Below are 12,798 nucleotides of genomic sequence, written 5' to 3' on the forward strand. Positions count from 1 at the left end.
GACTCAAACCAGCATAGAAAAAGCTGCGCAAACCGAATTGAGATCTGAACCACTCACATAAGTTGCAGACTAACCCCTTAAGCACAGGATGGACAAAAATAAGCCCAGCAACAACTGACACTGAGAACTGAATCGCTGCCCCTAGGAAGCAGATCCCACTGAAAGCCTAGAGCTCACGAGGCTGATCACCCTACTAAAACATCAACATCACCGCAGATGACAGGACGCCATTCAGAATGTGCAATATACAATCCCAAATGTGTTTACAAACAAACGGGAAAATGTCACCAATTCTTAACAGAAGTCAATCACAAGACGATCCAGACATTGGAACTATCAAAGAAATACAGGTTCAGTATCCCTAATCCAAAAATCCCAAATCCAAAATGCTCCAAAATATGAAACTTTTTGAGAATGGACATGATGCCCATTAAGAAACGCACATTGGAGCATTTTGAATTTTCGATTTTTGAGTTAGGGATGCTGAAACAGTAAGTATAATGCAAATATTCCAAAATCCAAAAATCTGAAACACTTCTCTTTCCAAGCATTTTGGATAATGGACATTAAACGTACTTAAAGCAACCACTGTCACTTTGCTCTATGAGGTAAACAAAAACAAACTTGATAGAAATGAAAATACAGGAATTCTCTGAAGAAAAATAGGAACTATAAAGCAAAATCAAATGTAAATTTTAAAACAAAAAAAAGCACTGAAATAAAAATGTATTTGGTGATCAAGGCAGCAGAATTGAGATGACAGAGAACAGAGTCAATGAACATGAAGATGGATCTGTGGAAATTATCCAATCTGAAAAACAGAAAGAAAAAGATTAAAAAAAAAAAAAAGTAAGCAGAGTCTCGGGGTCTCCTGGGACAAAATCAAAATATCTATCATAAGTGTGAGATAAACTTAAAAGAAAACCGTACCTACACATATCAAAATCACACTGCTGAAAAACAAAGATGGGGGGAGGGGGGAGAAGTCTTGAAAGTAAGCAGATACCACAGTAAAAAATTATAATTAATGATTTTTTTTAAAAAAGAGAGAGATAACAGTATTTACAAGTGAAGAATGACTAAAAAGATTATGGCTCTCTCTTTAGAAACTACAGAGGCAGAAGACAATGGATCAACGTCTTTAAGTTGCTGAGAAAAAAAAAAAATCCATCAATCTGGAATTCTATATTCAATAAAAACATTCTTCAAAATAAAGGAGAAATAAAAACATTCTCACAAAAAATAACACTAAGAAATTATCACCACTTGACATGGTCTATAAAAAATGCTAAGGAAAGTTTTTCTTATTGAAGGGAAAAATAATTACCAGAAGGAAACAGGAGGTATTTTCAGGAATAAAGGAACAGCAACAGAAATGGTAAACAGCTAAGTAAATACAAAAGAAAACTACTTTCCTCTTAAGGTTTTTAAAAATGCATATGACTGTTTAAAGGAAAAACTGTAACAATGAATTGTGAGGTTTTCAATGTATGTAGCTGTAATATACGTAACTATAACAATATAAAGGCAACTGGGGAAGAAGGAAGACAAGGCGGGAATGGATATTGTAACGTAAATGAAACAGAGTCCAAGGAAAATTACCAGAGACAAAGAAAGACACTTCACAATGATAAAAGGAACAATTCCTCATGAAAACATAACTACTATGAAAATATATGTACCTAATAATATGGCTTCAAAAAAAGATAAAGAAAAATTGACAGATAAAAGGGTAAAATAGACAAGTCCTTAATCATAGTAGAAAATTTTACTCTTTCCTGAGCAATTGATAGAGTACTAAGACCGAAAAATCAGTAAACATAGAAAGAAGAGCTAAACAACACTATTCAATTACCTTGATGTAACTGACATTTATAGAACACTCCACTCATAGGCTTCTTGCCTCTAGAAAATGGAAATATATGTCCACACAAAGAATTTTACGGGCCGGGCGCGGTGGCTCAAGCCTGTAATCCCAGCACTTTGGGAGGCCGAGACGGGCGGATCACGAGGTCAGGAGATCGAGACCCTCCTGGCTAACACGGTGAAACCCCGTCTCTACTAAAAAATACAAAAAACTAGCCGGGCGAGGTGGCGGGCGCCTGTAGTCCCAGCTGGTTGGGAGGCTGAGGCAGAAGAATGGCATAAACCCAGGAGGCGGAGCTTGCAGTGAGCTGAGATCCGGCCACTGCACTCCAGCCTGGGCGGCAGAGCGAGACTCCGTCTCAAAAAAAAAAAAAAAAAAAAAAGAATTTTACAATGAAACACTACTCCAGATAAAAAGAAATAAATTGATACACACTACACACAACATGGATAAATCTCAAAATCATTATATGCTGAGTGAAAGAAGCCAGGTATAATGAATACACACTGTATAATTCCACTCATATAAAATAGTAGAAAATCCAAACTAATCTATAATGACAGCAGGTAGATCAGTCATTGCCTGAAGACAGGAACAAGGGGAAGAACAGATTACAAAAAGGGCATGAGAAACAGCTGGGAATGAAAACATTTATCATCTTGATTGTGGTGATGGTTTCACTGGTGTAAACATATGTCAATAATTGATCAAATTGTATACTTTAAATATGTGCAGTTCATTACACTTCAATTATATCCCCAAAAAATTGGGAAAAATATTCAACCTATGCTATAGACTTTTCAAAGTATGCTCTGAATTGGGCCATTCACAAGAATTATCTAGGGTATTTGTTTAATATTCATATCTTGGTCTCCATCCCAGACCTCCAGATTCTGATGCTCTATGAACAGACATTTTAAATAACCTCTCCAAGTAATTACTAGTCACACGTCTGAGAATGACCACTTAGGGCCCAGTTCAAAGACCGCCTCCTTTAGGAAGCCCCTGCCGATCCAACTGATAGACACAGTTCACTTTTCTCGTCTCACAAAGCTCATGCTCACAAAATGCATTTCTATGCATGACTATGTTCTAACGACACAATCTTCTCTGCCCTAGTACACAGAGCTACAAGTTTTCACAGGGAGAAGGTATGTTTCATCCGTTTTCCTAACTTCCTCTGTCCAGCACAGTGCCTTGCACACAAAAGACACTAATTATATAAATGGCATATTTATTACTAGTACTGCCTTGGGTCATGCTATTACAGATTCACCAACTTAGATCAACAACACTGAACCATGTTAAGTGTGTGTAGAGGCTAGAGAGATCAACTACCAGAGAGAAGGGCAGACTGGAAATAGAGTCATGCTAATATAGGAAAAGCAAAGAGAAACTACATCTGTCCTTGCAAACAAGAACCTAACTAACTCTGGGATGCACATTTCAAACACCTATCGCATTAATATTCCATCCTGAATGTAACCAGGGAAAGGCCTGGCACCACCTTCTCTAACCCGTCTCTTCCCCACACATTCTGCCCACAGTACCCCGTTATGAATACTTACCACATGGTACTGTAATCATTTGTTTATACGTCTGTGTGTGCTGTGATATTTTCAAAAGCAGGAGCAATGCTTACTCACTTTGATAGAGCCTTAGAAGGACTTCAAGAAATATTTGATAAGCAAGTCAATAATGATCCTTTAAAACCAGAAACTGCTCATGTACCTGTTTACAAGGTTTTCCCAAAAGAGCCAATTTTTAAATTTTGACAAAAAGGTAAGGAAGGAAATTTCATTTTTAAAAAGATACTTTTAACTATCAAGCTTCTTCTCCCTCTTCTCCCTCTTGGCCCACGTAAAATCTTCTAAACTTCACAGGGGCAAGGAGTGGTGAATTCCTTCCTGGCACGGTCACGGCCCATAGCTGTCCCAGTGATGGCTCTGGACGGGGCGCTCCATTTACTAATGTGAAAAGACACAGCAGCCTGAGTCAACCCAGCGGGAGGCAGGTGTGGAGTATTTGGGGACGTGACTCAGTACTGTCCTCAAAATACCTCCCTAAAAGAAAAACAACCAACTCAGCCTGAAAACCAGTCACATCACAATCACTCAGTCTAAGGATCCTGAGAGCAATGGTGAAGACACTACGACTTAGGGAAGAAGAATAAAGTAAAATGCTAGAAGCCATTTAGAAGGCCATGTTCCACACATAAAACACATATATGCCACAGTCGCTTAAATGTGTAATAAAATGTTTTTACTGACTGTTCAAATTAGCAATCTAATTTCATGCTTTAATTAAACACACTTTACCACAGGGAGAGAACACACATGGGGGCATAGCCCTTCCATAGAGGTAACTACGGAACAAATAAAGTTTTGCTTGCTATGTATTTGTTTCATTTTATTTCAGTTCTTTCATTCTATGTTAGGCAGAATGATTTATTTGAAATGCATTTTTAGCAACTTCAAAATCATGCAATTTACTATTTGGGGAGCAGAGCTTATTAGTTAACTGTTGTCAGAAAGACTTGGCAAGTTTCACTAGCACTGTCTAGCTATTTGATCTGAATTACCTTTCTCCGGTTCTGTACAACACGGGTTATAATAGCATCTACCTTGGAACCTTGCTAGCAAGGTTAAATGAAAGAAAGCATATAAAGCATGCTTTATGGGATGCTGGCATCCAGGAAGGACTCAACTGATGTCTGCCACTATCATTGCTCCATCAGCTTCTTTGTTTTCTGGTTATTTTAGCACTCACCTGATTCTCTATAAGAACCTTAAAGGGGAGTCATCAATTATATTGTTTCTTGGAAGTTCTCTTTAAAATCAGAAGGGAATGAGGAAAAGTAAAGAAAGGGAAAGAGCAGGGGTGGGGAGGAAAAAGGAAGGGAGAGCAGGGAAGCAAATACAGAAGAGATAGAAAGAACAGCAAAACTGAACGAGCAGGATAAAGTACACATATTCGGTCTTTCTCCATGCCATACGAACTCAAAAAACAGAAAATTAGCTGCACTTGCAAATGTCTGTGGTTAGTGACTGCCAGGCAGTTTACAAATTTTAACTACAGCCATCCAAACACCTTCGAATTTGAGAACACAGAGCAGAACTCTGTCACAGTAACTTCAAATTCAAATAGCAAAGTCTACACAGAATCTCTTCTATACAGTTGTCTCTTCTTCCATTTCTTTCATTTCCCTCTCTTGTGAAATATTTAACTTAAATGTTATGGCTGGGCGCAGTGGCTCATGCCTGTAATCCTAGCACTTTGGGAGGCCAAGGTGGGTGGATCACCTGAGGTCAGGAGTTCGAGACCAGCCTGGCCAACATGGTGAAATCCCATGTCTACTAAAAATACAAAAATTAGCCAGGTGTGTTGGAGGGTGCCTGTCATCCCAGCTACTCGGGAGGCTGAGGCCCAAGAATGGCTTGAACTCAGCCGGGGGGCAGAGGTTGCAGTGGGCTGAGATCGTGCCACTTCACTCCAGCCTGGGCAACAGAGTGAGACTCTGTCTCAAAAATTAATTAATTAATTAATTTTTATGTGTACAGTTTCCCCAAAACTCAAAGCACATCCTACCATCACTGTGACTCTCTGAAACATATTTACAACTTAGGTGTCTTTTTCACTTTATCATTCCATTCAAGAATATCTAACACGGCTGATCTAATTGCAGAACAGCAGCCTCATTAATGTGCAATAATGACTTTGAAACCTGTTTCAGATAACAATATTCAGCCAATTACTGTGTGAATCAACCTCATAAAAACCCATCAAGGATATTGGAAACCGTGCAAGGAAGTGCAATTCCAAGCGACAACTGATGTGTAAGCTGATCGTCCCTGATTTGCTTTCTGAGCTCCAGCCTCCTGACACCAGGCATTGCTGGGAGGAAGCCGAGCAGCCATTCAAGTCTTTTTCTAAAAAACAAAACTATCAAAACATCACAGAGGTATTTGAAGTCAGCTCCTACTCAAGGAGAGATTAAATATTTCATATTCACGCCCGGTATTTTACGTTTTCTGTTGAGATGCATATACGTCTATTAAGCTGATTTTCCTTTTCTTCCTGTTTATTACTCTTACTTTTCTTTTTCCCTGTAAAATCACTCACTCAGTATAAAATCACGGACACAGACATGACTACAGGTCAAAGAGGTAACAAATTACATTTGGTTAGAAATTGTTTCTATGACACGCAAGAACAACTTCTGTTTAAATATTTCCTACTAAGGGGACCCTCTGTTGATAAATGGCTCTAACCATTAGAAAAATTTTCAGTATAACAACATCAGCAGTTAATTTTTATTGAATGTTCACTGTGTGCCAGACCCTTTTGCTAAGCACTTTAGAGGAATCCTCTCAATCTATCCCCATAATAGAACTCTGAGGGTGCATCCCTGCACCCATCTTAACCATGAGAAGGCCAAGGCTCATGGGGTGATGAACCCTGCCTAAAGATACATAGCTGTTAATGAACAGAGTTGTGACAAAAACCCTGGGTTTCCAGACACCTAAGCCCAGGCCTCACAACTTCTCCTCCCAAGTCCTGATGTCAACCCCTATGCTCCCTCTCCTCTAGGACAGCTCTTCACCTATTTTAAAACTGTCCACGAAGCCTCCAGCCCTGTGCCAGGCTTTCTCCTGAGGCTTTCTCAGCAGGATGAAGAGGAATCTGGGAGCCTGTGGAGTCCAGGCCTCTGCAGCTAGAGAGTACCTAAGAGTAAGAAGGGAAGGCCAGGCCTCCAGTCTCCCAGCCGAGGTAACACAAGCTCTTGCACTTTATGCACCCTGCCTGCTCATCCTCATTTTCCAAGCCCATCCCCACATATATGTCCTTACCCATGGTCTATTCACATTTCTTAGCTACCAAGAAGGACTCCTCTTCATTCTGTTACAAGAGGCTGGGCAGTGAACCCTGAGTCAGAACTGCCCTCCAAGGTCAAGCAGCAAGTGTCCTTCTAAGGGAGCAGAACAAGATAGGTTTCCTGAACAATCTACATCATTTCCTCACTGCTCATGCAGTGAGCTCACATGCCCAGTCCAAACCAACTTTCCCTTTTTTTCCTTGGAGAATTTATACTCTGAAAAAAAAAAAAGAAAAAAAAGAAAATATATATATATTTCAACCTTCCAAGTAGCTGTGATTACAGGCACACCACCACACCCGGCTCATTTTTGTATTTTTAGTAAAGACAGGGTTTCACCATGTTGGCCAGGCTGGTCTCGAACTTCTGACCCCAGGGGATCCACCCACCTCAGCCTCCTAAAGTGCTGGGACTACAGGCACGAGCCTGTAATATTTTTAAATTAAATTCAGATAGTGACTTCAAAAAAGTACTAAATTCAGACAGTGAGTTAAAAAGTCAAATTCAGATAGTGACTTTAAAAAATGCTAAATTCAGATAGTTACTTTAAAAAATACTAAACTCAGATAGTGACTTAAAAAAAGAACTCACAGCAATGGTCTGACAGAAAAGAGCCAGACAGATCTTTCTGAAATGCCTATAGATATGGGTAGAATTCAATCAGCAACCTTGTGTTTCCATTTTCTCTCAGTCAGGTGGCACTGCCTATGCAGAGGGAGGTGATGGATTAAGCATCATGGGCCTATGTGTTTTTACACTGCGTTTTAGTGCATTTATAAAATACTTGCTGAATTTGGGACACTATACTAAGTGCAGTAAGAACAAAAATGGATTATGCATTGTCTTTGTTCTTAAATAGTCTGAAAGACAAACTACACTCCTGTGACGTGCAGCAAAAGCCTTTGGGGCAATTACAAAGCAACGTATCAACGAATACAAAATCACAAAGTACAAATCCAGCAGCCAAGTGCTGACAAGGAGGATCTCCAAAGACAAAGAGCCTTCGCAAATAGATATGTGAGAAATAAGTTTTTCCAGGGCTTAGTATCAAAGACAAATCTAGAGGGGAATCTGAAGAGAGACCAATGATGCTGCTGTCCCCATAGAAGTATGTAAATACCTGCAAGTGTGCAGTGGAGCTGCCTGAGAAGGGAGGGTTCCTTTAGAGCATGTGTAAACAAAATGTGGGATTCTTTTGTACCTGAATTGACCAGTTGTTGTTCCATCACCCCGCAGCCAAGAACTTCCAGCCATTCTCCATGAAAGTTGATCTCCATCTCAAAGGAAGGATGTGTAAAAGGAAAGTAGCAGTCTACCCATCTTATCTCCAGCCCTGCAAAGTTACCAAAGAAACAAATAAGTAGTGTTAAATAGCTGTCTGCCCTTTCTTATGATCAAATTTTCCCTTCCACTAATGACACCAATTACTACATTCTGAGTAAAATAAATAGCAAACAAACTAATTTGCAACATGTTAGGGCGAGGCAATAAATCTTAAAACTTGTGAAAAACTGGGCATGTCTTCTCCAATATAAAAAACACTTTGTGTAATTCCAGGACCCTCTGAAACCAAATCAATCACTTGTCAAATCCCTGCCACCAGCTGGCAGAAGAAAAAACTAGGCCAAGATCATGGGAAAGCAAGTAATTCTGTTAGTTTCTATATATGAAAATGACATTATTTCAGAGTTAAAAAAAGTATATTTTTACCATATATTCCTCCAAACTTATATATCAACAATATGACCAATTTAAGATAAACTGATCAACTTTTACTTCCATAAGTATACATAGATATATATTATTTTTAAGTTTATAAAGCTAATAAAGTCAGATTAAACCAAATCTATCAGTCGGCTGGGTGCAGTGGCTCAAGCCTGTAATCCCAGCACTTTGGGAGGCCGAGACGGGCGGATCCCGAGGTCAGGAGATCGAGACCATCCTGGCTAACACGGTGAAACCCCGTCTCTACTAAAAAATACAAAAAAAACTAGCCGGGCGAGGTGGCGGGCGCCTGTGGTCCCAGCTACTCGGGAGGCTGAGGCAGGAGAATGGCGTGAACCCGGGAGGCGGAGCTTGCAGTGAGCTGAGATCCAGCCACTGCACTCCAGCCTGGGCGACAAAGCGAGACTCCGTCTCAAAAAAAAAAAATCTATCAGTCAATTTTAAGCAAAACATTTTAAAAGTCCAACATTTTTCCTACAGATGAATGATAAAAAGTACATATGCTAAACGCCAGAATGAGTTTCTAAATAAGCAAACATAAATATAGCACTTTTGAGAAAAAGTGCTGAAATTTAAGCAATGGCCTTACTATTTAACAAGGGAAAAGACTAATGAATTTAAAACAATTAAAGCCTGCAAAGAGCAGAGGTCACCAAAAGCAGTGAAACCATATCAGAGGGTCACCTAGGAACTCGATGCCCACTGAGAAGAACATAGAAAAAAGTGGGCATTTTGACAAATCCTATGTTCCTGTCCCTGTGCTCCTTCCCCTTCCCGTGCTGACCTCTTCTTTTTTTAGGCAACGCTTTGCTAAAGTACTCAATTCTCCATGGTAATATGGACATGCCCCTCGTGAACTTAGAATACTGTATGTTCTCACCCCAAACTACCTACATTTTAAAAATCTTGTGTAAATCACAATGTGAAGCAAATAAAAATAATGACAAAAATGGCTTCCATCTATTGAAGACTTACTATGCTTCTACCAACCCATTTCATAGATTCAGGGAAAAAAAAAAAAAAAAGGCAACAGTTTTGCCCCAAGTCCCACAGCTAGCAGATGACTGGGCCACTGTGCCAAATCCAGGTCTGCTCTGCCCAACACCAAAACCCCTGCTCTTGCTGTTTTTTTGTTTTGTTTGATAGGATCCCACGCTGTCACCCAGGCTGGAGTGCAGTGGCACCACAATCATAGTTCATTGTAACTGCAAACTCCAGGGCTCAAGCAATCCTCTTGGCTCAGCCTCTGAGTAGCTGGGACTACAAGCACGCATCATCATGCCTAGCTAATTTCTCTAATTTTTTTACTTTAGAGATGAAGTCTCGCTGTGTTGACCAGGCTGGTCTTGAATTTCTGGCCTCAAGCAATCCTCCTGACTCAAATTCCCAAAGTGCTGGAATTACATGTACGAGCCACGGCACTCGGCCCCAAAACCCAGCTCTTGACAGTTAAAACATAATTTCCTGCCCATCAACAAAGATATTTTGAGAGTCAAACATTAGATAAGAGTGTAATTATCAAACACAGGGGGCTTTCCTATGCCCCAGATTCCACAGTAGAAGGCAGATTTTTCTTTGTTTTGTTTTAATTGCATTTATTTTCCTTCTTACCTACTGTCTATGACAAGTGTCAACTGATTTCTGTTTACAACAGTCATACAGTATTTCCCCTTCTTATTTTCTCTGTGGTATAATAGACAAACATTACAGTGCACAGATATAAATGTACAATGTGACAAATATTGACATACGTATGCACCCATGATACTGCCACCACAATCAAGATAATGAACATAACCATCACCTCCCAGTTTTCTCATGCCCCTTTGTAATCCTACCTCCCGCCCACTGCCCCACTCTTCTCCTGACCCCCGACATCCGCAGGCAACCACTGATTTCTTCTGTCACTATACATGAGTTTGCATTTCCTAGAATTTTATAAAAATGAAATCATATAGAATGTACTCCTTTTTTTCTGGCTTCTTTCACCATGGTTATTTTAAGATTCACCTGTGTTGTTGCACCTATCAACAGTTCATTCCTTTTTATTGCTGTGATCGCATCAACACTTTTTCTAACTGGGGGAAAAAAAAGGTGGCCTTGTTGCAGGCCATTGAAGAAATGTCCCCAGGTCCCCCAGAGTAGTCGACTTTTCTGTGTGGCAGCTCGGACATGCAGAGCCACTGCTTATTTGGGATTGTATTCTGAGAAGAAGGAATTTATATACCTGTATCCTTGCCCATCTTTAGGACCAACAATTCCCTATCAATATTTTTGTAAAAAGCACCAGAGACAATCCTGCTAACAAACGGAAATGTGTGACGCCTTGGGACATGTAAGCTGAGTGCAGAAGGACTGACAGACAAAATAATTTTTATCTTTTTTTTAATAACTCTTCGCAGATAAGCAAAAAACATTTTATGAGAACAGTTTGGAACGAAATATTTTGTGTACCTGGCTTTTGATATTTGGCCTGAATTTTACCAAAAGCAGGAACAGGACTCAGGGTTAACATCATGATTTCATATAATTAAATGTAATTAATTGTATGTAATTAAACATTACCTAAATGCTCGGAACATAGCGGTAAAGTAAGTTCTACACAAGTTTACTTTCTCAGTATGTCCTTAGGTTCTGTTAAAAAAAAAATCATTTTGGATAGGCTAAATAAATACGGAAGAGTTCAGTTATACAACTTCATCTCTCACAACTGTAATACCTTAGGTTCCCCTAGTCCAAGAAGAAGTCACTTCAAGACATTATTAAGCACTCAAAACAATTACAACTGTTGATTAAAGTTATTCCATAATCAACGTTTATTAAACTCAGTTAGAGTCTACTGCATATGGTCTCATGGCAAGCTGGGTCTCCACAGAGACAGGTCCCTGTTTACAGACACCCACTAGAGCTGCTGGTGCTGATGGCGTCAGCACAACTCAAGGACAGAATTGAGAAGTGAAGTGATGGCTCTTCCCTTCTCCAGGAACCTTCCTTCACTGAAGGGCTTTTGCTTCACCATTTCTATAATAAGAAAAAACAATTACAGCTTTGGATGGAAAATTTCTATAATGCTGAACAAATTATTAAGATAAAATATGTTTTATCAACCCTTGCTCTTTTTTTGGTTTAAGATCTCAGCCACCACAGTCCTCAGTTTCTTCCTCTTCAAGCATCCTGCAGGCGTCTTTTTTGACAACAATGAAAGTAACTGCTCCACAGTGAAAACTACACATAGCAAAGCAAGAAAAGCAGGGAAGTTAGCCAATGTTTTTCAGAATCCACCGAGATGATAAACACTAACAGTTTAATGGAGCAGAACCTATTGATAACACCATAGAAACTAAAACGGAAAACACAGACTGGTAAAAGTTGTGTCTAATGAGATCAGAAGTTTTTAATCCTTTTTACCCCCTCAGATCCTCTGCTCAGTTTCCTTTTAAAATCTATACAATCCCACAAAGAATGCCAAATCTATACACCATTCATTTCCTTTGTTCTGCTACTTTAAGAACTTCTTCAGTTCTTAAGATTTGCCTCTTTCCCATAAATAGACAAAAGTCAAAATCTGTTCTTTTGAAGTCTTATCCATAAAACCTTTGCCTAGACCAATGTCCTGAAGCAATTCATCCATGTTTTCTTCTAGTAGTTTTATGGTTTCAGGTCTTACATTTAAGTCTTTAAACAATTTTGAGTTGGGTTTGTATACGGTGAGGAAGATAGGACTTGCCCAGCATCATTTATTGAAGAGAATATCATTATGGATATGCTAATTTCCCTAATTTCATCATCACACATTGTATACATGTATTAAAATGTCATTCTATACCCCATAAATATGTACAATTGTGTGTCAACTAAAAAAAGGCCAAAATTTGCAAAGCACTATTTTTGAGTAGACTGTGTCTCTACTTCAAACATAAATAGTAATTATTTGAAAGTAAATTATATTAATGTGAACTTTTTCCCAATATACCATATTCTCTTATACATTTTAACAATTTAAATTTGTTATATTGAGGGCTGGGCACAGTGGCTCATGCCTGTAATCCCAGTACTTTGGGAGGCTGAGGCCGGCAGATTACTTAAGATCAGGCGTTCGAGACCAGCCTTGCCAACATGGTGAAACCCCATCTCTACTAAAAATGCAAAAATTACCCAGGTGTGGTGGCACATGCCTGTAGTACCAGCTACTCGGGAGGCTGAGGCATGAAAATTGCTTGAACCTGGGAGGTAGAGGTTGCGGTGAGCCAAGATTGAGCCACTGCACTCCAGCCTGAGTGACAGAGTAAGGCTCAGTCTCAAATAAATAAATTAATTAATTGTTACATTG

The 12,798-nt window shown here is 39.4% G+C and overlaps 1 protein-coding gene across 3 annotated transcripts in view; it reads right to left on the reverse strand.

Annotated features, from left to right (window-relative positions):
• The window catches only part of FARS2 (phenylalanyl-tRNA synthetase 2, mitochondrial), a 533,375-nt gene that overhangs the window by 331,322 nt on the left and 189,255 nt on the right, over positions 1–12,798 (reverse strand). For all 3 annotated transcript variants that reach the window (XM_010371342.2, XM_030928686.1, XM_030928687.1), the window contains exon 4: positions 7,945–8,076. In XM_010371342.2, the coding sequence (XP_010369644.2) occupies positions 7,945–8,076 (132 nt within the window). The remainder of the gene's footprint in view (positions 1–7,944; positions 8,077–12,798) is intronic.

This window comes from Rhinopithecus roxellana, chromosome 4 (genome assembly GCF_007565055.1).
Source record: "Rhinopithecus roxellana isolate Shanxi Qingling chromosome 4, ASM756505v1, whole genome shotgun sequence".
NCBI lineage: Eukaryota > Metazoa > Chordata > Mammalia > Primates > Cercopithecidae > Rhinopithecus > Rhinopithecus roxellana.